Below are 26,192 nucleotides of genomic sequence, written 5' to 3' on the forward strand. Positions count from 1 at the left end.
TTCATTTTGGCTGAGAAAGACATACTGAGAAACAATGGTGCTTTGCATCTCAGAGTATGGACCCCTCAAGAAATGCAGAGTCATGGGTGATAGTAGATCCATATGATTCTTATTGACACCGACACAGACAGGCAGTACATTCCACTGGCTCAAAGAGTCTAATGCCACAGATCAGTAACAAAAGAAGAGTTCATAGCAAGCACTTGGAGGCCACGTCACAGAAATGCTTTCAGCACTTAAAAAGCAGATGCTATATTACATCGCCACAAGTAGCAGGTAACAATCAAAACATACAGTACGGGTAGCCATAGCTTTTTCAAACGCTGCTACGACATTATTCACCAAATGAGCAAAATGATTCCCCAGTAGGTCTATTTGAAGACATATATCACACTGTACAAAATAAGACAGATGCTTGTACTGTACCCTTTAACCAGTCCTCCTCTTTTGTTTTTTTCAAAGACACAGTTACCCATCAAAATGTGCCAATGAAGTTCCATTCCCCATGGTTGTGATGATACCTGTTCCTGTAAAAATGCACACAAAAAAGGAGGACTTGGAATAAGGTTAATTTACACCACATACATTTGTATTCCTAACTCAACCAGCCTTATGATAACTACATCAAACCCAAGATGTCACCCCCAGTCCAGTCCCTACAAACTCAGTCTCCCATTCACCGCTCACCATCCACCATATCCAACTGATCCAGCCCACCCATGATTTATAGCCTGATGTTGCAGCCCTGTGTGTATACATGTGGGGGGGGTAAGAGGCTGTGAAGTTGCCATTCAGCATGGCCCCATGCTGCTGACGGTGGAGTAGGTAAACTTGGACATGGACACCCCCGTGGCGGTGCCGTCCTCCTCCCCGAGGCCCCCGGCGCCCGCCCTCCGGGCCCTGTGTCGGCGGCAGGGCCGGCAGCAGCAGGAGAAGGTGGCCAGCAGGGCCTTGCGGAAGCGCTTGTTCATGAAGCAGTAGATGACGGGGTTGACGCAGGCCGAGGTGTAGGAGAGCAGGTGGATGTAGGAGATGGGCGCGCCGGAGAGGGCGTGCTGCGCCGAGAGCTGGTCAAAGGCCTTCCACGTGTTGACGGTGTACAGGGGCATCCAGCAGACGAAGAACATGGCCACGATGACGATGAGCATGCGGATGACGCGCTTCTTGGCCAGCAGGTTGGCCTCTGACGTGTTGCTGCGCGGCCGCTCCACCTTGGCCGAACCGGAGGCCGGAGTCAGGGCAGACATCTCCATGGAGTTGGGCCGCTTGGAAACCTGGATGTAGCAGCCATCACCGTCATCATTGCCAGTGGGGGTGGTGGTGGTGGTGGTGGTGGTGGCAGTGGTACTTACGCCATTTTTAATGCCTATAAACAGAAAAAGAACAAATTGGGAATTGTGTGATATTTCCATTTGATTGAATTGAGTAATGAACTCAAAGGACAGTAACAAATTAATGCTTATTCATTACTGAACTTCTCAAGAAGATTGTCTGTCAGCTTTGAACATATCTCTACTTTTTATCTCTGCTACTTGAGCGTCTTTTGTTGCTTCCCTCATAGATGAGAGCATTATAGGTGAGTTATATTTGAGCTACGCTTCTATTAGCTCAAATGTTTAGCAGGTTAAACCTAAGCATATGCCAGGAAATGTGCACGGGTCTTTTTTCCGTCTTACCGGAGTCTCATCTGGATGTAGATGTCTGTTTACGTAGATTCAGCAACTGCCTACCTTTTAAATATGTTTCCATAAACACATCAACGGAAATTGTTTTTCTCAAAATGTCCCCAATATTGAAAAGGCAAATGAGACTTAATGGTTACTGTGTGACTCAGCTAATGCCTAGATCGTTTTAAAATACAGACCCATCCCTGGCAGCTCCAAGATATCAGGCAATTTCAACGTGGAAGAAGTTCTTACAGACGAGCGGATATTTAATAGTCTCATGATGGCCCTTACGGCAGGAATGGAATTTTAACCTACCAACAATAGTAAACCATTAGTGATTAAAATGGCAATTTAATTTTTCCTGGAAGACTCAGGAGGATACTTCAGTAAAAAAAATACAGCAACAGTTGTATGATGTCTGGTCCCACTCTCTCTCTCTCACTCACTCCTCATCTCTCTCTGAATTTCAGATATTTTATAACAGATGGCCCATCTGTCTATAAATACAAATATGCTCTAATTCTGTCATTAACTTGAACATCAGGAAATGCTGTGTCGGAGGATTAGCTCATTGCATCCTTAAAGCTAGCCAAAGGGGGTTAGATCGTTTTGACCTTGTGTCATTAAAAAACTGAGTGGATGCCACAGTCTGCACTAAATGGCACAGCCACAAAGAGAGAGGGAGAGAGAGAGATTGAGAGAGAGCGAGAGAGAGAGAGAGAGAGAGAGCGAGCTTACCACACTGGCCTATCTTCTGTTCCAGCTCGAACTGCATGCCGCGGAAGAGCTCTCGGGAAATTAAGCCGTACGCAACGCTCATGACCACTCCTGGGATGAAGAACAGGACAAAGAGCAGGAGGGTGTACCTAATACACAGAACAGAGTACAGGATCAATTAGGGATGACAGTGAGTTAGAGTGGGGAGGACACTGACAACTATGCATACTATGGAATATAAACTCAAGCGGATCTCCGCAAGAGCAGCACTCAGATATCTCGGAGGATTTGTGACAAAGACCAACACTGTGCTTTAGTGATGTGCTCAGTCTGCCATACCAATGAGCCGAGCTCTTTGGTGATGGGGTCAGAGTGCATGCTTAATACCCCAGAGACCTGGGTTCAAGGCTGGGTGGGGTGACTGCATTCCCCCTTCACGACAATAGCAAAAGAATGGGGTATCTGTAAAAAGGCCCAAAGACAAACAGGGACTTGCGCATATGCTGGAGCGGTTTATACAGTAGGAAATGAAGTTGCAATAAACTAGACTTAGCTTTATCTCACTACAGTGAGAGTGGTGGCTACACACCTAAGAGGAGCGAGTCAAGGATTGAAAGGTTGTTGGGTTTCTAATCCCTAGGTCTATAGAAAACCATCTCCTCTTATATCCTCCATTGTGGACATCTAATGAGCAATACATTTAAGCTTTCATTGCTCCACTCTCCAGTGCCTCTTCCTGGTGACCTTCAGAGGAAGGTTGTGGTTGTAATGGGTAGTTGTTTTTTGTGTGTGTGTGTGTGTGTGTGTGTGTGTGTGTGTGTGTGTGTGTGTGTGTGTGTGTGTGTGTGTGTGTGTGTGTGTGTGTGTGTTTGTGTGTTTGTGTGTGTGTCAGTGTTGAGGGAAAGAGAGAGCACAGACTGCTCAGTAAACCTACCCTGGGATATACAAAAAATAGAAAAGTATTATAAAAGAATTGGGTTCTATCGCTTTATTTAGCTGTTTCTGATTGGACCAGAGACGTTCCATGCGTTGGATTATCCCAGAACAATCCAACGGGACTTTTCACAGCTAATAATAAATCAATCATGAAACATTCTATAGCGCATTGATGAACCGTTAATTCATAGTTCTTATAATTTCAAACCAAGACGTTGACAATGGAACTATTTTTTGATAAACAATGGCGAAATAAAAAAAAATGTAATCAATAATTTCGTGTTGAAATGTTAATTGGTTGACTATAGAATTGTTTTATAAAAGCAATAGTGGGGTAGGTAAGGGATATTCCCACGTGTGTTGTTGCCTACGCCACTCGACCTCCGGCCTCGGTGGCTACGGCCGAACACCACCCGTGGGAATATCCCTTACCTACCCCACTCCCACGAGTGCTATATTGCATATATTAAATATCCTAACTAGTAGTAATACTGCTGACCTCTTAACAGTTACAGTATATTGCTTTACTGTCTCCCTCCTCTTGTCATCGGGAGGATGCACGGAATGTTCCAGAATCTGCTAAGGGATACAGTTGATACGACTCGTGCATCGCTGTGCCACTGGAGAACAAGTCCTTTAGACTCCAAAGACACAGATGGAGAATGCATTGGGAAAACACAAGGGGAAATCTCAACCACTGTTGTTGAGTGAGGACACCTGGGTTCCATTAGGCAGGGAGAATAGAACAGATACATTTTCTTTCCCTTTTTTTCTTTTTGTCTTTCTCGCTCTCTTACTCATTCATACACACACACATACACACACACACACACACACACACACACACACACACACACACACACACACACACACACACACACACAAGTAGTTGCAATACAACTCACACACACACACACACACACACACACACACGCACACACACACACACACACACACACACACACACACACACACACAAAGCCACATGTGGCTTCACACTCAGATCCTCCTGGTGTTTCTGGGGAATCTTTTCTGCCATGAGTGTGTGAGCTCATCTACACTCAGCACGTGCTGCTCAGCTTGTGGCTGAGAGATCTGGCAGATGCTCGGAGTCAGCACAAAACAAACAAAACACAAAAAAACTTGCCTTGTCTCATGCTTATGAGAACAATAGCGATGAAACTGACAAAAAAAAAAGCCTCCACGTTCAACAGGGAGATGTGTGAATAGTGCCAAAAACGCCATTGTTACACACACACAAACAATGTGAAGCAGAGGCTCATGGGATTTCTGATGTGAAAATACATATTAATGTGAAAGTAAACGAGGCAGGGTAAAGCGGCGGTGAAGGTTCGGTGCGTGAGGCATCGGTGGCAAGGTCCTCACCAGGTCTGCTCCCCCCCGCTCTTGGGCCACTTGTGGCGGCACCTGTGCGTGGTGCTGTTGTCCGGCTTGGTGATCTCCAGCAGTGTGCTGAAGATTGGGTACGGGGTCATGATGATGAAGGACACGACCCAGGTGGCGGCGATCACCTTGTAGGCGTGCGAGCGCGTCTGCCATGCCCGTGACTGGAGCGGGTTGCAGATGGCGTTGTACCTCTCGATCGCTATGGCGACCAGGCTGAAGGTGGAGAGGCTGACGGAGACGCCTGTGGAGCGTTTAAAACAAATGTCAGAGGAGCGCCGTCGAGTTGTGGTTACGTTCTTTCTTTTGACATTTTAGTTAAGTGCTCTGTGTACCGAAAGAGTGCGCAAATAGGGGGGACCTTTTAGGAAATTACAAAATTATGTCAAAGCATAATTTAAACCACTTCTTTCGAGAGCTAGTATCTGAATGAAACCTGGCTAATGGATTGTGGGTTTAATGGTTGTCATTAAGTCTGATTCTAGGCATTCCTGAATTTATGATTTCAGGAATGGTTGGTGTAAATGTGTACACAGGTACACGCACAAAAAATCAAAATGTCAATGCGTAGATCATTTTAAAACACACATTCCTCTTTCCTTCCCGTGGTAGGCAAGCAGTTCAGACACACATCCCATGTTCTCAGTGTTCTGTCAAAATGAGATGTTTCACCGGGGGAATGACACAGGCCAATAACTGGCACAAGCAAACAACGAAATCCGCAGGCTTTAATCCCTGTCACCTGAAGGAACACCATCATATTCTGTTTCTCTCCTTGCCTGTGGGTCCTAGTGCCTCCCGCACCACATTCCTTATCTCACCTCACCCAAAAGAGACACCTTGGGCTATTGATTCAGCTTTGCCATTGCTTTCTTCATGAATAAATCCATTGATTCTCTCTTTCTCCTCTTCCATTATGCGCCTGGTTCCACACTTTCTTTATACTAGCATAATTAGACTGTTGGGATTATCTTTGTGTTTCATCTAAACAGGACCGCAATCATTAACCACAAAATGTCTGTTTGACGCATAGCTGTGAGCAGTTTAGAAATGGATTGGTTCCTTTCTCTTTTGGGGGAAAATGTTTGGACAAAACTGTGTAATGTGAACAGCAGCGTGCAAAATATGCTTGTTTGTGTTATTCTTCAATAATGTGATCCCTGTAAGATACGGCTGGAGGATTTAGTCTCTGTTTTCAGTCCTTTCTCAGGAAATGTCTACAGAAAAGGGCAAATTAACAAACATTACGCCATAACCAGATTATCCGATTTCCATGACAAGATACAAACAGGATATCATGTCTTGGAGGCGCGTCTCAGATAAATAAAAGCGCAGGTAGTAAAAAATTTGTGCTTTGACCAATCTTCCCTTTCTCTTCCTCCTCCCTTCCTCACTATCCCCAGCCGTCAAGTGATTTTATACACTCAGTCAATGGATGAAAACATTTAAATCACTTACAATGTAAGGGAAGAGGATTTTTATACTGAAGCACTATCACACGACTGAGAGGGAGGTCAGTAGAGGATGTGTCTCAGCCATAGGCACGAGGAAACTCCAAACACAACTAGGATGCCTTTACCAATAAACCACCACAGAACACTAATTAAGACATCCAAATTAGAATCAGAATTCTCAGATGAGAATGAGATTCACTGAGACGTGTGTGATTACAGAAGAAGGCCTGCCAGGGCTGAAACCAATAGTCTTACCCATGAGGTAGCTGACGATTTTGCACATGGCCGCCCCGAAGATGAAGTCCCTGAGCAGGGTGGGGATGAAGGTGAAGGGCATGCAGAAGATGGCCATCATGAGGTCGCTGACGGCCAGGGAGAGCAGGAAGGAGTTGGTGACGGTACGCATGCGCTTGTTCACCATCAGCACCACGATGATGAGCAGGTTGCCAAACACGCTCACCAGGAAGATGAGGCTATAGAGCAGGATTCGCACGGACTCTATCTCTAAGGGAGAGGAAAAAGAGAGAGGACGGTCAGAGAGGTTGATGGGGGGAATGAAAGCAGAGAAGACAGACAGGTAGAGAGAGAGAGAGAAGAAAGAAAGACAAACAGGTAGAGAGAGACAAGAAAGAAAGAAAACTTTAAACCCTCATGCCTACATAGTTACAGTTCTGGTCAGAGCTAACCAGCCTGAAATAAATGCTTATAGTTAACATTTGAGTTTGATCTGTTTTGATTTAAACATCTAAAGATGCAAGTAAATCTCTTCATAACAGTATTTTAAACAATTATATAATATTTCGGTTGTATCCATTTAGTGCAAATCTAAATCTCAGGATTATTAGTATTTTGTGTATTTAACATTGTATTTAAGAATTTATAACATACATTTAAAAACATGCACAAAATATACATCATAAAGTCTGGAACAGTCAAAAGAGACCCCTGTGATTTATTATGAAAGTGATGGCATTCAATGTGACATCTTTCAACTTTACCATTCAATTTTAATCATAAACTCATGTATGTATTCAGTGTTACTGATGGACATCCGATAATTTTTAACTGAAGACACAACAAATGTAAAATAATAAAATTATTGGGGGAAAAAAACGTCTTATGATCATTTATTTTATCCACTGAAGAAGGCAGAGTGAAGGATGTCATTAATCATCATGAGTTTAACATAAAAGAAAATATTTTTTTATTTCAAAGTTTTACATTGTTTATTGTTGACCAGAACAAAACATTAAAGATCAATGCCAGACATATTAGTATATACCACCCGTACACAAGAATACAAAGTTAGAATGTAGTGTGAGAGAGATAAAAGACATAAAAGAGATAAAAGAAATCTGTGAATGGAAGAACTGGTAGAAGTCTCAGCAGAACTATGCAATCATGATCCACCTGACGTACACCTGAGTTGATCAACCTGAGAGCTCATCAGGTTTCACACTGCTGATGATGCTGTTTAGGGAAATCAGTCAATTAGGCCGCGGTGTGGTGTGGTGTCGGTCAGCTCTGCTCTGCTCTACATACAGGTCAATACCTCTACCTCACTCCTCTCCCTCGCTTTACACCGAATCGATAAGCACGGTCTGCTGGACAGTGCACCCAAGGGATCATCCACTCTCAGCCTAGCATCTGCATGCTGATGGAAAACTCAGCGCTTCATCATAACTTTCCAAATCTCTTAAGGCCCACCTCATCATCTGGACAGATTGTGTCGCGATCAGTGGCCGCCATCCAACATCATCATTCAACAATCTGCTCGAAAGACAGACAGAGCGTTAATTTGCGCTCACGTGATCGAACCCTACTAGTTGAAAATTAGGCACCTGACATTTCGAGGCAGCAATCAGGGAAAGGTTGTCGCCCGTCACTGCGTGAGACAGTGTGACGGGTCTCTGAGCCGTGAGAGTCATGGTGAGGACCCCGGCTTAGTGATCTTTCCTCTGGTTGACAGGGGCGTTGACGAAGGGCTTATTAGACGACAGCTTCATTATTCCCATGAAGCCATCATATCATAAGGCTGCAAAGAAAAATCAGTGCATGTCTTAGTACTAATCGCTCTCAGCCTTGTGTAAAATGTTCAAGCTGGCATTGTAGAAGCATGTTTGATTTAATATTTTAAAGTCTCATTGAAATTACTCAACAGATTTAGTGTGGAGGTGTAATGGCCAAATCCCACAATATACATCAATGGAACAATATGATGAAGGGAAGGCATGTGAATCTTGGCAAAGGTAGCCAGTGGTCCAAGGAGGATCTCCTGGGTCTACCACTCTGCTCTGTTTGTGGATGCAGTAGACTGTGCCAAACAGGCACATGCCATTGCCAACCAACCAGCCAATCTGGCCATCTCCACCGGACACACGGAGGCTTTCAAGAGAGAGCCTCTGAACTGGATGTTGGCAGTGCCTTACTGGGTATTGGCAGTGAAGAGAAATGCAATATGGCATCCAGTCGATTTCCTTGAGGAAAACAGACAAAATACTCTCTCAGAACAGCAAACCTTTTGCAAAACTGCAATAGAGTGCAACACCAAGATCAGTCTTGCATGTGAATTAGATTGTACCGAATCAATGAAAACTAACTGAACGGCTGCATTTTAGTGCAAGCCCTATCATATACCCCATCTTCTGTTAATACTGGTCATTACGAAATGTTGTAGACCACAAAGCGAAAATTCAAGAACGTTCACTAGAGACCTTGAAGCTTAGGTGTATTAGGTCTGTATCCGAAAACCAATTAAATCTCACTGATGAAACGTGTTTTAACATACCAGCAAATTCAAGTTTTATCAAAGCTTTTACCAGTATGGGCTGGTGAGCCAAATTACATCATCAATAAAAACACAACAGGAAAAAAACAATTACCAAGGTAGTGAGAGACAGAGAGAGAGAGAGAGAGAGAGAGAGAGAGGAAGAAGATAGCCCGCTGTTTCATTTTGCTTAATGAAATATGTTACACAGCGATTTGTGCCTGATCGAAGCCAATTAGTTTCTTTTCTCGGCTCCCGCTCCCCGAGTGGACACAAATCTCCCCGACCATATTTCGCACTGCACTCTTGGCATTTGTTACGGCTGTTTGCTTTTGGGTGGGTGAGCCGAGCCAGCGTGTCCTCCTGCACCCTGACAGTCACTGTCATCCCTAATCAGCTGTGCCAAACATGTGTGTGGCCCTATCTCGGCATTGGAGAAAAATATGTTTGTTGAGAGGCGCTCTGTGATTTTCCCTTGCGCAGATCGTCTCGGAAGTGTTTATCATCGGAGACGCAAGCTGCTCGCATCAGGCTCCGAGGGGAAGTGTTTATGTTTCACATTTAGCGCTGTGTTTGTTTTTCTTTTCAAGCCATAAAACTAGAGAGCGCTTAGCATACCTGTAGCCAGGGGCGGAGTGGGACACAAAAATCCACCGGGACAAATCTGACTGCACCTGCCCACCACCGGCCCACAACGTGCCCAAAACTGGCCCAAACCATCCCCTCCACCTCCCATATATCAACTTTCTGGAACCGGAAATGCGCAAATTCAGCGATTTTGATAATAAAAATGCTCAAAATGATCGGAATCAGGCAGAAATTACTCCCATACCACAGATTAGTAGAGAAATATGAATATTTATTTTATATTATTTTATAAATACATAATTTTTTTTTTTTTAATTTTACTTTTCAAAATGACAGGTGAGGCTCTGCCTCCCCTGCCTCCTCTTATTTGCTCAAATGTTATGCTAATTCGCAACAATGTGTCCTGTCAACTCACTCACATCACTAGTTGATGCCGGCTGGTTGTTTCGGAATAAATCCATAATTCTTGACCATTTTGATGCACTCTCCTCCAGCATCCGCCTCTTCTTCATTCTGGCCTTTTCGGCCCCTCCTTTCTCCTTTCTCTTCTTTCCCTCCATCAGGTCCGCTTCACCTGCTCTCTCTCTCTTACAACGCTTATTCATCTCCCTACGTTCACTGGATAAAGGCATTTCCCATAAGGCTTTGCTCAGACCATTCTACATTAATTTAACAAAAAAAAACAAATTAAATCGCTGGCCAATTGATATTTTTGGTCATGAAAGTTATGTAATGTCTGAATAAAAAGAATTAGATCAAGATAGGAGTCTAAGCAAAAATCAGTAGGCTGGATTAATGAGAGTGAGTTCGACATACACCATAAATGAGATGTAGAGAGACAACAAGTGCTATACACTGCTTTTTAAATCTAGCGGAGAACTTGGAGATTTTCACGGGGACATGACCTGATATTATTAGCTTTAACTCCATGGACTGCTCATGAACTTCACACGGCTGCGCAGGGCAGTCTGCAGGCTGCTTCTCGAGAGCTCTTTGGCCTGCCGGCCGACCGGGAAATCTCCCAAAATCTCCCGGTCGTCCCAATGACCAATCCACCCCTGCCTGTAGCAATGTGTGATGTCTCCCTTTTAAGAGTCAGTGTTTAACCGATATACCTTTATTTCAGTACTTGAGAGAGGGAGAGTGTGTTAGTCTTGGCATAGAGAGTGTTATGAATGTGATGTATTTCCAGAACAGCTCAGGATGCTCTATGAAGGGAAAGTGTGCATGTGCAAATGTGCATTTCCTTAAGTGCTGATACTAATGTGACAGTCACAGCTTAAAACACATTAGAGACTGGGATCTGTAGTCCTGTTGTTTCTTCACACCAAATTGGGATTCAAATGTCAGTTGTTTCCTTGTGTTTACTACTTAAGGATATGCTAATGGAGGCTTTAGATTCTGTGATAGTAACCAACTATGATTTTAAACAAGGAATATGTTAGTTTTCCTTAAAGAATCCATACACAGATCTTTGTGTTATGATGTTTGTAGGAATGTATGTGTTTTTATTTAAAAGACCTGGATTCCAAGTAACAAGAGGTCTGTGCCATCTCTCAGTATCCTCAGGCTTCATGATTATTGGAGTGTATGTGGCCTATGTATTATCTCCCCTTTCTTCATAGTTCATATGGGCTATGCGGTGTCATGTCTTCTCTCAATTAACTTCTAATCAATGTGACAAGAGGAAACAAATGAAGATGTTAAGCCCACTCATTCCTAACTGGAGTTATTAAGCTGAGCTGAGAGGCCATGGAAATACTCAAATAAATAACCTAACAATTAGATGTGCGACAATTAAATAAATAATTGTGCGCGGCTGCTTTGTAAACATATTATAGTGTAATTAAGGAGATGGAGGTGCAATCAATCAATTGATTTTCCAGACAGCATACATTAAATGTGAATCATTAATAAGTAAATAACACTTGAGGTGAGAAAAATTGATTTTGTTTGGAAGTTCCTCTGATCTGAAATCAATGACTGTTTTATTCGATTGGCTTCCGAATAACTAGACGATCACGACGGAGGATATATGTACTTGTATACGTTCAGCTACACAGAGGATGTGTCAGGTGAATGAGTATGTGTGCCGGGGATGGCATAGGGCCCTAATTTAATGGACAGCCAGCAAAGCAGCGAGCAACGAGCAATGTCCGTCACACATGAACTAAAGCTGTTGTGTGGTATGTGGGAGCGTTGTGCTGACCTGCCCATTTTTGCACTTACTATCTTGCTCATGGTATTTAATTAGAATAAAAAAAAATGATTTTGCCAAGTTATTAAATTAGCTTTTGTTAATAAAGTTAACATAAACTGTGCTTGTTGCTTTGTTCGTTACCAGTTGCCCATACCGTTTGCTTGGAAGTCCTGGTCTAGTCTAGTGAAGTAAACATACATCACACATTTTTAGCTCATAATTAAAAATACATTATTTGTACATGTTAGTAGCACGTAGTAATATAAGATTACATTGAATTAGGTACATAGTAACCTAATTTAAAGAGTGATTCACTATAGTATTGCACTACTAGCTGTAGTGAGTTTGGCTGAAATCCAAATCCTCCGAGTGAGGACAAGGATCATGGGATGTTAAAATTATACCCTGTATCCCTAAGTCCAACAAATCCCTATGTGAAGCTGATCTTCTGACTAAAAAGGGTGCAAAAGTGCCTCATTAACATTCCCTGATCCTAACCCTAACACTATCTCAACACAGCATTGGTGAAAGTACAAATGAAACATGCTCTTAAAGAATGTATAGAACATTCACAATAGAAGGTTCAGGGTGGATGGATAGTTTTATAATCTCTTAGATTTGCATGAGTGTACATGAGTGCATTGATTGTATTGTCAGTAAGACACTGCACATAAAATGTAGGATTACAACTAGATGATTCTACTAATAAACCTCAGTGGGCTCAACCCTGAGTAAGGGCAGCTTCAGATGCCTTCTTGGGCAACAGCTCCCATGCCTCCAGCATTAAGCATACTGCATATTTGTTTTTTCTATGAGAGGGAGGGAGAGAGAGAGAGAGAGAGAGAAAGGTTGATGTCTGGAGATCCAAATCACTCTCTAGTTCTGTTGCTGTCGCTTTTGTCGGAAAAAAATACCATGTGTTGGCAATCTGGTTCCATTGGGCTAAGGTTAGTCTTGGCTCTATGGTTCTGTTCTGGGCAAACTCTGTGTTCACTCATGCAGCAGTGCATGACGAGAGAAAAAGAAAAGAAGAACAGCAAGTGATCTCTACTGTCACAACAGCAGAAGCCGAACAACAGTGACAATAAGAGGGACTTAATCACTGAAAAGCCACTGTCTGGCAAACCAGATAAGAGTTGAAAAAATGTATAGTCTGATAGCCACTCAATCCATTAACTGGTTTCAGCTCACTGATATTTATGTTCAGCCATTTGGAGACCATAGAAGTGTCGCCATGTTTACTGTTGGCTAATGAGGATAGGAAGGGGGAGCGGGGGGGTTGAAATTCTGTGTTGGAGGATGGGAACACACCTACATATTGAAATGTTCTTTTTTTTGTTTTTTTCTGTTTCTTGTCAGAAACATTTTCAGCCAGTGCTCACTCAGTGCTGTGATTTCACTCAGAGCCCTCCATCTCTCCAAGGCCTCGCCGGTCTGATGGCCGTTGCTGAAGCAGAGATGGCCAGTGACTGACAGCTCCTCGACGGCCGTCAGGGCCTGAGTGTCTTCGCTTAATGGAGCATGATGGAGCCCCCGCCGGCCTCGGAGGTAGGGAGATGGCCTGTGAATGGCAAATCGATGGACAAGTCTACTCTTAAATGCTAATCTGACAACCTGAGGAAAGGCTTGTGCATGACTTGTGATGATATTGGGTTTTGATGACGAAGGCGTACCCGAGGGAATTAGACTATGCCTATAGGTGGGCAAGGTCAAAAAACAACGTTCTGCTTCATTTATGCAAATACGCTACGACTGGAATATTTTAGCAATTCCCTTCAGGGCTAAGGGGTTCACCAATTTATCCACGTTGACACTACAGAGAAGACACACACTTTTATCAACATGTATGATTCATGGGATCCATGTCATGACCTTGATCTTGCCTAACACCTTCCTCTACTAGACATAAAAGGGGGAGAACACAGAGAGTGCTCTGTGGGAGGATGGAACTATTAGCTTTTAGAACGAAAATTGACTCACTACCTGCTGCACTAAGAAAGCTGCAGTCCGTTAAAGCTCACACAACATTAGTGGATAATCACAGGCACCAATACAAACCATGTTAAGTGATCTTAAGTAAACAAAGTGCCTAGGATGTATGATAATGGAGAGAGAGAGAGAGAGAGAGAGATAGAGTTAATGCTGCTGCATGCTTGAAAAGAGGCAGAGAATTACAGCTGATGTCACGTAGGGAAAGTGAAGTGATGGTGTGAAACAACACTAATTGTGATAACAGTGAATAAAAGTGAATAATGCCCATTTTTTCCCTCGGACATCAAACAATCATACTGAATGGAGCGCTACTGATTCTCAATGACCAACGAGAAGGACAGAGGCGAGGAGGAAGAGGAGGAGGAGGAGGCGAGTAGGACAGAAGGAAGCAGGGAGGAGAATGTTTTTCTTCCATGTGATAAGACTGTCTGTAGCGTGTGCAATGACACATATGCATGCACCACACGCAGTGACAAACACCTTAACCGTTTGTACACACTTGCACACAGAGAATACCATTCTTGCAGTCACACACACACACACACACACACACACACACACACACACACACACACACACACACACACACACATACACAATCTCACACATTCATTACTATATATAGACTAGGCCTTCCGGACCTTTGTGCTTTGTCCAGTTCAGTGACTGTACTCCGATGAATGATAGTGCCAGGGGATAATGACTTAAAATAACATGGTCCATGGCCTGCATGGCTCAGAGCTGATGTTCCATGTAGTCTCCATGCATTAATGCATTTGGCCTCGAATACCACCAGTGAGGTAAACATTATTTTGTTGACTCACCTTAAATGGTATTTGTGCCTTTCCAGTAATATTTGGAGGCATTTTCAACAATTTGTGTATGGCACAAATAGCTATGAGGGAATCCTCTCTGTCACATTTAATGGGCTTTCCAAAGAATGAACACACGCATCCAAGCTTTCTTGCGAGGGTCAAAATAATTGGGTGGTCACACTCCTTCTCACAACAAAGAGCAGGGCTAAATGCTTTTTTTCTTCAGAATATAGGTCTATATATTCATTCTCACCATCATTAGGGAGCATTCTGTAACAGTGCAGTGCATGGTGCTGGGTCACTGATATGTATTAGCAAGGCGGAGGTGCGCAGTAATAGAACCATATAGCACAATAACTTGCCATCTGTGCTCTCCTAATTGACAGCAAATTGAGTAAACTGGATTTAGGCTTTAAGTGATTCGCTTATTTTCAACCGGAGAATGGATAATGATGTTTTCATATAGATCAAATAGATCAATGTTAATTTATTTTTTGTCAAGTAAAGAAGTCTATTCTACAGAAATATTGCTATAGTTTCCCACGGTACAAGATTTCTCTTGCTTTATTGTGAGCGGTGTGTGTAAGAGAGAGAGAGAGAGAGAGAGGGCTAGACAGACAAGAACTAGACTAAGGCAGGCTGAACAATACATTTGCAATCTGAATGAAAACATAGAATAAAATCTGCAACTGAGGAGCCAGGTTTGATAACCCTTAACAGTTATGAGTAAGATGTATTCCTACACACAAGCCAACATTTAACACAGAATAATCAAAGCTCAGCAATCCACATCCAACATCCAACATCAGAGGGTCTCCATTCCTCTATAGGTAGGCCTACATGTTGTGTCTGTTCGGGGTTCACGGTGGGCTGTACATTAATATAGGGATGACTGAGAAAACTCATTATTAATACTGTCTGACTGTCAATGTGTGTTGGCCCACAGAAATATCATAACATGTAAATCCAGTAGTTCCTTGTCAACATTACCTACAACATTTCTCGAGTTAAATCGACCTCAGTGAGAAGACTCAGTAATAGAGATGAGAGCTGCAGAGCATGCGTTCACATTTAACACTTATAAACAAACCACACAGGATAATGCCTCACTTAGCCGCGCGCGGTGGGACTCCTGGAGAACGCGAATGTGTCAACTTTCCTACATTTTTTGTAAAGAATAAAGTCAAATGAATCAAGGTAACGCATACTTGTGGTATGGTATACTAAATATGTGATTATACCTTTTTGACGCGGCGGTGCTGCTTTGGGTGCCAAGGAAGCGTCCCCACAGGTGGTCATATTGCTGTTGACATCCAGACTGACGTTTGCTGTCCAGTTTAGAGACTTGTCGTTTTGCTCCGTCAAACATCCAAAGAGTGCCAAAGTCTCGTTTTGTTTGGGTGAGTCCATTTCGCCGTGACTAGTTTGTAACATTAATAGAACAATATAAATACCCCCAAAAAATTAATGAAACGGGTCCGGATAAATGCATCCCATTTGGTTCTCCTCTTCAATTTCACAGCTGCTTAAATTGCACCATCAAATCCCCCAGTGCAGAAACACATGTAGTTTTTCTAAAGACCAGGATGAATATTCAAGACTAATTGGTTGCAAGTGCTAAAAGACTAAAACATGTCACTAAAATAAGACAGACAGTTCTCCCACTCGAACCAAGAGACCTAGGATTTTTACGCGCCTAGAGTTAGGAGCCGGGGACTGTGGAGACAGCCTACTATATGGGAGGACTGAGAGGCAGGAGGGTGTGGATTGGAGGGTCTGCTGAGATGCTCTGAAGAGGGAGGGACGACTTTTCCAAGTGAAGAATATGAGTCAGGTGGACACCCCTACCCATTTCCCATAGTAAAAGAAAAAGTTATGAATGGTAAATGTGAGATGCGTTATAGTAACGCCCTCTAGCGGATGAAAATGGAAACGTCAAAAATAATGCAGCTCCTTTAAACATCTCATACAGGAACACAAATGTAATCTTACAGAAAATTACAAACGTTCTCCGTAAAAAACCTTATGTCCTCTTTGGTATTAGTGAATATGTGAGATTTGGCAGTTCATTGCATTACACAGCTAGTCTGCTAAAATACGTTAAGCACATCAATACAAGTGGATAGTGTGTGTGTTTCTGTGTGTGTGAAAAGCAAATGAGAGTTTAGGTCATAAACAGCATATTGTTGAGACAAATTCTACTTCCAAATTCATCTGTGGGCTAGTAACTTGTTTGGGGATGTTTCCATTTGAGCATGGTTTTTCGATTTGTGTGGACAGCTGTTAGCCAACCATTCAGGTGCATGGCTTAATTCTGCAGTGATTCACCGAATAATTGCCTACTTGCCTCATTCTGCATCTTACTGTTTAGATGCTCAGATCAAGGGAAAGTGGTGAAACAAAACAGTCGTCTTAACAACTCATACCTCATATAATAGGATGGGGAGACACAGTGACTACTCTAATTTATATAGCAAACAGGGCTTGCAATGCAGACCCTACATTCTTTTTCCCTTTAACTTTACCCAATTCCTCATTCCAATTCATATTCATTCACTGGCCATGTTGATCATATAATAATAAGAATAATAATAACTTTATTTGAGTAGCACCTTTCATGCAAACTATGCAGCTCAAAGTGCTTAAATGAAACGACATATGCACCCGTCATTTCATTTCCACATGGTTTGATGGGATGAAGCCTATAATAGGCTGAGTTACAGTGAGAAGTTTGGCCGTTGCTGTGGAAAATCCCCAACCAAAAGCACGAGGAATTTAACTTATTTTCCCGTTTATAACAAAATAAACATTTCTGTGTAGTTCTTGCTGAGGCCTCTATGCCTGTTATGTTTCACTCTCTCTCTCTTTCTTTATCTTTCTATTTCTGTGGTACACATAGAAACATATCCTCGCTGTCCCTATCTCTATGTATTTATCCCTCTCTGTTTGTATTTGTGTGTGTGTGTGTGTGTGTGTGTGTGTGTGTGTGTTTATCTACATAGATGAATGCAGGAGGAGTCAGTGTGCCTTTAAAAGTGTTTGGTTAGGTAGCGGTCTCCACTGGCAATGGACTGAGAAGTGACTGTCTAAACACAGACTCCTTAAGGCTTCTGCTCGCTGGCACTGCCTGTCTTTGCTCATCACCTCAGTGCCCACATGAAGGCTCAGTTCAGACATACAGTCTCCAGTAGTCTCACACCTGGATGAGCAAAAAAAAAACACACGCACGCACACACGCACGCACGCACGCACGCACGCACACACACACACACTCACACACACACACACACACACACACACACACACACACACACACACACACACACACACACACACACACACACACACACACACACACACACACACACACACACACACACACAAAGACAGAGTTTGTCAAATAGTAGTCTACTTATTTTTTTGCCATCTATCTTTAAAGGCCACATTTGCCTCATGATTAGTATTGGGTCTTGATATAAAATGAAGAATATTTATGACTTATTTATGAAGGGAAGGCTATTATAAGCTAATCAACCAACAAGTGTTTATCACTTCAATCCTAAGAAAAATCTTGTTACAAATATAACATCTCTAAATATACATGAAGGAAGAAATAATTGGAATGCGCTATGATGTGCTCTATTAAAGTTTGCCTGATGACTGGTCCATGTCAGAGGACACATCCTCAGCCTCATTGGACAGGATAGCAGGTGGAACAGAACAGGATAGCAGGTGGAACAAGTGTGATCCACCAAAGACTAGCTTTGACCTTCTATCTTTCGGGCCAAGGGAAGTTGAGATAGAGGCCAAGAGATAGAATGATTACAAATAAAGGTAACTCCACACCCCCTACTGCAAGGGAGAACAATGTTGTCACTGTTTTCACACGGCTTACGTTTACTTTTTACATTGGCTGTGAGGTATACACAGTGTATTTAGGATTAATTGTTAATTAATTAACACATTGTTCCCAGCTCTTACAGAGGCACACATTTTTGTTGAAAAACAGTAAATAATCCGTAAAAAAATAATGGTATATGGCACATTGGAACGTAATGGTACTTTAAACAAAACATTAACTTTTTCAGAATTTAGCAGACCATGTTGGTCTTCTATCTAGGGTGCTGACGCACTTCATTTGCATGGGATAACAGCACACGGCTTGTGGCGAGTGAGTGCCTTATGTCAGTGATGTCCAACCCAGCTGACGGAGACGCTCGAGTCGCTCACCTTTGCCCCAAACCTGCGGCAGCGTGGGCTTATGATTCTGTCCTCACAAACTGCCCAGAGACACTGCCCACACAGTCACACTGTGGCCTGCAGGAACAAAAGCGGTTGAATAACTAAGCCTTTAACTCCACCTTTGGCCTGTCAAAGTCCCCCGTGTACGGTCTCACACATGCAGATAACACCTGTGCTGGGACAGGTGAGGACCTCCTTCAGTCCCGGAGACAGTCAGAGCAGGAGCTGGTGAGTGCTTTTCTTTGGACATGGCCTGCACTGTAAATAATGGTTGAGAGAGAATGATGTTTTCTATTTTGTGTCAGATGTGATGAATTTCATGGTGATATATCAAGGAAGTCTCATGAATGGGGGGAAATGTATTTAGTCTGGGAGATGTGGAAAAAGATGCACTGCGAGAATGTGAATTTTATGTCATGTTAATGTTATCCGTGTGCCAATGGATTTAGTAGCACAGCGGTGTGTTGGAACATTTTGTATTTCCAGTGCTTTGCCATTACATTTGAATATAATATAAACATGTAAATGCTTTATATTTATGGACCGCAGAGATATATCTGTACACTTCACATTAAGTTAAGGTGCATGGACTACAGGTTAAGTTTATTTTTCTGAGTGCAATAATCTTATTTCAGAGTATAAAGAGTAAATACTATAGTGGTGGACTGTTGTAACAAACCAGACGAACATATGTTATGACTTTAAACTAAACAAATAAATACTCATACTATGTAATACATACTAACTTATAAACCAATGTGTTCTGGTTCTATAGATGAGCTAAGTTATAGATAAGACAGACTTTTATCGGTCACAGAAGAGACAGCAAAGTGGCGATGACTATTACACAAAACTCCTATCAGGCAGTGATGTGACAGAACGCTGGCATTTGTTATTGTGGAGCCAAAGTGCATTCATTGTAGCCTGTGTTGCACTTTGGCATAGCACCTCAGAGAGAGCCAGCAGCAGCAGCAGCAGCAGCAGCAGCAGCAGCACTGTTAACAATTAACGAGTGGGGAGTTAAGCCTTTTCTCTGAATGTCAGCAGGTTGTACCCTAATTAAACCTGTTAGCCCTGAGATGGCCAACCCAGCCTCTCATTGCTAATGTGTATAGTGGCGAGGCTGATAACAATCTGAGGGACCCACCAAGCACAGGCCTGCTCCAAGGCCACAGCCTCATAAAGGACACATAACAAGGGTTCCCTCCCAGGATTGTTCTTGTGTATCGCCTTCCCAGTTTGGGTTTCCACCATCTCTGATGTTATGGTTGAGACAAAGACAAAGAATAGTCAAGGCTAGATTAATATCATTCAAGAACATATTAGCAGGTTTTATTTCAAGAAATTCCAGTTTGTGCTAACTTCTCTCTGTCACAATTGATGCCATTCTGTTTATTCTGACAAAGAAAGACTAATGAATTATGATTCCAGCCATGTTGAATCAGTGCAGTGCCCTGTGTATCTCTTACGTTTCATGTATTTGGTTCCTCATGTGACCTGTTGAGCCCTGAAGTATATTGCCCATGTAGGCCAATGAAACTTTGTCGATAGCATGTACTGTAAAATAATTTAACGATCATGATCTGATAGGAGCTTATGTGATAAGAGTGCCTTACCTAATATAAGGAGAAATAGACTCCAACAAAGAGAAAACGAGCAGTACGATTGAACAGTTTAAATATGATAAAGAGATGGGGAGACAGATAGAAGACATATTGTAATATAATATAATATAAATTGACTGGAAGAAACATTGTGTACAGTGAATTAAAGTGAAGTGCTGTGATTTTCAGCCTGGTAAGAAGAAATGGCTGGCATCAGACCCCGGGTGATAGTCCTGAGCAAGCACGAGGGCCAGACCTTCGGCTTCTTCCTGCGCGTGGAGCGAGATGAGGAGGGCCACCTGATCCGTAGCCTGGACATGGGCGGGCCGGCAGAACTGGCGGGCCTCAAGGACGGAGAACGCATCATCAGAGTCAATGGCGTGTTCGTCAACAGCATGGAGCATGCTCAGGTAGCCGTTAAGAGAGATTTTAATGTCTGACTCTTGAAGTACCCGCCTCTGTTAACAGGAGTAGGTAGACTTCAGGTAGTCTAAGTAATGTCATGCACTGTTGCTATTAACACACAACATGGTTGAGGGCTTGTCTTAAGTCAACAGTGTGTCCAGAGTTTGTATAAAGCTCTGTGTTCTATCAGCCTCCGACACCCGCTGCCTTTTCTTCCTTGGTCTCTCTCTGAGGAGAGTTTCTCTAGGGGACAAAAGTTCAACAATGTTCAACAAATGGAATTATACAAAGTCTACAAAGTGCTCTGCGGAGGTGGAAGTCATTCATTGCTGCTGGCTGGTGTTTCTGTTTAAGGTAGCCGATCTGGTTAGGAAGAGTGGGATGACGGTGACGTTCCACGTCCTCAGCGAGGCCGATTACAAACAGGCCAAAGAGGAGGGGTGGGACCTGGCTGAGATTCCACGCCAGAGTACCATGAACGGGGTCGCCGGCTCAAACACTAAGCCCAAACTTTGCTACCTTCTCAAGTCCACTGCGGGCTATGGCTTCTCACTTAGGAGTGTGAAAGGCAAGTGAAAGAAGGGCTTAGATGATGGTGTACTGTGATTCTATGGAGTTCAGAATGGTTTGGGCCAAACCCCATCACCTCCGCTGATACTTTGTGACTCACTAAATAAGTAAAATTAAAATATCTTAAACACAGTAATTTACTGGTGTCAACTACATTGTCCATTTAATTAATTTCATTAAGCCCTTTGAGATATTTGTGAGGCTTCGAGCGTAAATTAATGAGTGTCCCTCTTGATTGGCAGGGGAGAAGGGTGTGTTCATGATGGACGTGACCTCTGGAGGCTCTGCCGATACTGCAGGGGTCAAGGAGAATGACCGCCTTGTGGAGATCAATGGGGAGAATGTGGAGGAAGCAAACCACGAGCAAGTCGTAGAGAAGGTACATGACAACAAACATGGTCTTAAGCGTGTCATTACTGAAGGTCTCCATAACTTTTCCATACCATTTTCATGAAGAACATAGAAATTATGGTTAACATGACGTTTCAAGCATGTTTCAACAGAAAGACCAACACATGTTTAGGTTGGTAACAATTGCAAGATAAAAGTCCTTAAGTGCTTGCTTGTTGTTGGCAGGTGAAGGCCTCTGGCAGCAGTGTCATGTTTCTGCTGGTGGATGAAGACGGGGACAGATTCTACAAAAACAAAAACATTCGCCTGGGAACAAGCCTCGCCACAGTCAAGCTTCTCCCCCACAAGCCCCGTGTCGTTGAGCTGGCCAAAGGCTCTGATGGCTATGGCTTCTTCCTCAGAAAAGAACCTAAAATGGAAGGTGAGCCTGACTGCAGATGTGTCAAAGCCTTCGCTGAGGTGTGGAGAAAATGAATATTACACAACGAGGAAGTTTAACTGGTTGAGTTTGGTATCAGTAATCTATCATCAATAACCCCCCTTTAGTAGCAACTAAGAGTTTGATTAATTGGTCGTCACATTTCCATTGCATTGGGTGTTGTTTATACCCAGATGTTCTTATGTAAGTGAACAGTTCACATTGAACTGTTTATTGATAGCTTGACACTCTATTTATCCCTTGAGCGCACAGCACACCAAAGGTTGCAATGGAGGTTAATCACATCGACGTTTTTAAATTTAGTTTTCCATTGAGCTGTGGGCCACAGGGTTCAACCCTCTCTGTCCTTTCAGGACACTACATAAAGGACATAGACCGTGGTAGCCCCGCAGAGAAAGCCGGCCTGAAAGAGATGGACCGGCTAGTGGCCTTGGCTGGGGAGGAAGTTGATCAGTGCACGCACGACCAGGTGGTGGACAAGATTAGGCAGGCTGGAAACAAATGCTGCCTCCTGGTGGTGGATGCCGTGACAGACAAGATGTATAAACTGGTGAGTAGATCAGGATTTAGGATGAAAGATTGCAGGGTGTACCACAGAATAATGAACTGGGAATAATGCAGGATAGTCCTGGGATAACACATATAATCCTCTGCGGATAAACAAACTAAATTCTTAAACAACAAATCCCATTGGGTAAATACCTTTCATAAGTGTATTAAGCACAGTATTTAACAGCACTGTATTGAACATAATCACTAAACTGAATAACTTTTTCATCATCATTCCATGCACTGCAGTATGGGAGCAAACACCATATGCAGTGTCCTGGCTATCATCCCTCTTATGGTGTTTCTCTCTCTGCAGGGTAGGGCCTCCCCGCTCCTTTTCTGGGAGGAAACTCGAGCATCCCCAGCCAGCCAGCCTGAGCCAGCCAAGAAACCAGAGCCCCGACCTGATACGCCCCCACCCACTCCCATACCCGCTGCCATACCTGCACCCACACCAGTGCAAGCACCAGCGCCCACAGAGGACTATAAACCTAAACTATGCCGGCTGGTGAAAACTGCTTCAGGGTTTGGCTTCCATCTCAACGGCATCCAGGGTGTGCCCGGGCAGTATATCAAAGAGGTGCAAAGAGAAGCATGTGTTGTATTTTCTTACACACAGTTGCATGCTGATGCCAATCGTATAAAAAGACACGGTCTGTCTCACCGAACAGTCTGACATAATATTCCGTCTGTTTCATCTCTAGTTTTATGTGCGTTCCTCCAATGTGTGTCATTTCAGAAAACATTTGTTCAACTCTGAGCGCATTTGTTAATGGTTTTGGTTTACCAAGAGTGATTTTCCACCATATGGATCATTAAAGCAAAACATATTCTGAGTTTTCAAAATATTTAAAGCGAGTAAGCTCATCAAGCAACATCAGTCTGTTCCTCATGGCAGTATGCTTGGCTTTTTAATAACTTGTCACTAATCATCAGCGAAGATTACTCACCACACTCAACTCTCCACAGATGCCCTGCTCAACTCTGTGCATCTGTTCACGTCTGCTAACGTAGCCTACATCCCTTCACAGGTGGTCAAGGGTGGTGCCGCAGACAAGGCCGGTCTGGAGGACGATGACGTCTTGGTGGAGGTGAACGGCGTGAACATGGAGAGTGGCACCCACGAGATGGTGGTGGACCTGATTCGCAAGACGGGGGACACGCTGATCCTCCTGGTGGCGGCGAGGACAGCCTACGACCACCTGAAAGCCACGGGAGTGGCCATCACCCCCGCGCTGCTGGGTCAGGAGGCGACCAGGCCTCCCAGCCCACGCAGCCCACCCAGCCCAAAGATCCCAGAAGGGAGAAAGGAGGAGGAGAAGGAGGAGAAGAAGAAGACAGAAGAGGTCAGGACAGAAGTAAAGGAGGACAAGAAAGAAGAAAAGGAGGAGAAGAAAGCGGCGGAAGCGGTCAGGACAGAAGAAAAGGAGGACAAGAAAGAAGAAAAGGAGGAGAAAAAAATGGCGGAAGAGGTCAGGACAGAAGAAAAGGAGGACAAGAAAGAAGAAAAGGAGGAGAAGAAAGCTGCGGAAGCGGTCAGGACAGAAGAAAAGGAGGACAAGAAAGAAGAAAAGGAGGAGAAGAAGACGGCGGAAGAGGTCAGGACAGAAGAAAAGGAGGACAAGAAAGAAGAAAAGGCTAAGGAGGAGGCTGCCAGGCCTGCCACACCTCCAAGCCAACCCCGTGCTAGGGTGAGTGTATGTTCACACAACATGTGGGTCCTCAAACCCCTAAATAACAGCTCTCATAACAGCTCTTCTCACATAGGTCCTTAAACCCTAAATAACCACACAGCTCTCAGAACAGCTCTCTCATGTGGGTCCTCAAACCCTAAATAACCACACAGCTCTCAGAACAGCTCTCTCATGTAGGTCCTCAAACCCTAAATAACCACACAGCTCTCAGAATAGCTCTCTCATGTGGGTCCTCAAACCCTAAATAACCACACAGCTCTCAGAACAGCTCTCTCATGTGGGTCCTCAAACCCTAAATAACCACACAGCTCTCAGAACAGCTCTCTCATGTGGGTCCTCAAACCCTAAATAACAACACAGCTCTCAGAACAGCTCTCTCATGTGGGTCCTCAAACCCTAAATAACCACACAGCTCTCAGAATAGCTCTCTCATGTGGGTCCTCAAACCCTAAATAACCACACAGCTCTCAGAACAGCTCTCTCATGTGGGTCCTCAAACCCTAAATAACCACACAGCTCTCAGAACAGCTCTCTCATGTGGGTCCTCAAACCCTAAAGACCACACTGCTCTCTCATGTGTCTGTTAACCTCACAATATTTTAAACTGTATTCATTATCATTCTTCTGCAAGTACGTTGTTACATTATATTGTTTTAGCAATGATGGTTATCAGTCTTTATAACAGAACAGTGCAGTTACCCATTTGATCAGCAGAAGAACTCTACTGGTTTCAACTGAAGATCACAGATTTCAGTTGATGTTAACCAAAGTCTAATCAACGTTACTGAAGTATTTCCTTCTGCAGTGTTTTGGGTTCTGTTGGCAGATGGTGCCGTCTGATTATATTTCTTTCATCTTCGCCACCTTGATTTTATTCTTGTTTCTTTTCCAGACACCATCGGTATCATCTTCATCTTCCAACAAAAGTTTGGATGAACAACTCTAAAAAGTTTAAGTCATCGTAATGTTATAGATGTTATTATGGGTTAATTTTTCTTTGTATGTTATTTCTTCATTAGAACAATTAACTACCAGGTCCTTTTCTGACGTCAAGTATTATATGGAAGTCCTGTGCGACAGGTTTGCCCCTTTTGGTTGATAACAGAAATCATGACATAATGTCGAGCTTTAACTTTAAACTTGGATAGGTGGTACTAATTAATGTTCTTATCTACTATATCTGACCACTACTAAGCTTTAACTCTGTATCAGACGCAAGACAGATGTCAAACGTGAAGTGTTCACTTATAGACATGTAATCTGATCTGTCAAACCCTGTCTATCAACATTATCAATAAACACAAGTGCACTTGACATTGCTGCACTTAACCCTGTAGTACATTTTAGTAAATGGCATCTGCCTATCTACATTTACACCAAATTTCTGTTCGGTTTTCTGTGTATTGACAGTCACTATTTTCAGCGTTTCAATCACACATAGAGAGAGATCACTAAGGTGTGCAATTCTAACCATCAACTTTCCGTCTCAAAAGTAATCAGTTTGTTGTATTATTTGAACCGGCAATTACTATGGCAATACAACCCTATGAAGCCAATGGATGATGACTACAAAACTACTCTGAGATAAACAAGTGTTAAGATATTATGATGTTAAGATCCATAAGGAAAGTGTGTCAACACAGTCTTGTGGGATGTCGAATGACCTCTGTAGATGTTCTGTTGTCGTGATGAATGCTGTGATGGTGAAATAAACTGCATTCCTGCTAAAATGCTTTGTATAAGTGTCATTTTTTGGTTACATCCAGGAGAGTGTTCTGAAAGTGGCACTGACAGACTC

At 43.1% G+C, this 26,192-nt stretch overlaps 2 protein-coding genes across 2 annotated transcripts; one reads left to right on the forward strand and one right to left on the reverse strand.

The window, feature by feature from the left end:
* Window positions 1-791: 791 nt before the first annotated feature.
* On the reverse strand, window positions 792-9,332 carry cckbrb (cholecystokinin B receptor b; the record flags this gene model as incomplete). The annotated part of the gene is made up of 5 exons (XM_080839707.1): window positions 792-1,366; window positions 2,406-2,533; window positions 4,707-4,968; window positions 6,434-6,682; window positions 9,266-9,332. The coding sequence occupies 5 exons, from the start codon at window positions 9,330-9,332 to the stop codon at window positions 792-794; spliced, it is 1,281 nt and encodes a 426-aa protein (XP_080695833.1).
* An 11,257-nt stretch (window positions 9,333-20,589) lies between these two features.
* Window positions 20,590-25,340, forward strand: pdzk1 (PDZ domain containing 1; the record flags this gene model as incomplete). Its single annotated transcript, XM_080839708.1, has 8 exons — window positions 20,590-20,796; window positions 21,146-21,359; window positions 21,604-21,740; window positions 21,938-22,133; window positions 22,505-22,701; window positions 23,017-23,280; window positions 23,732-24,391; window positions 25,287-25,340. 8 exons carry the CDS (start codon window positions 20,590-20,592, stop codon window positions 25,338-25,340), a joined length of 1,929 nt encoding a protein of 642 aa, XP_080695834.1.
* Window positions 25,341-26,192: the final 852 nt, after the last annotated feature.

This window comes from Sprattus sprattus (genome assembly GCF_963457725.1).
Source record: "Sprattus sprattus genome assembly, chromosome: 5".
NCBI lineage: Eukaryota > Metazoa > Chordata > Actinopteri > Clupeiformes > Clupeidae > Sprattus > Sprattus sprattus.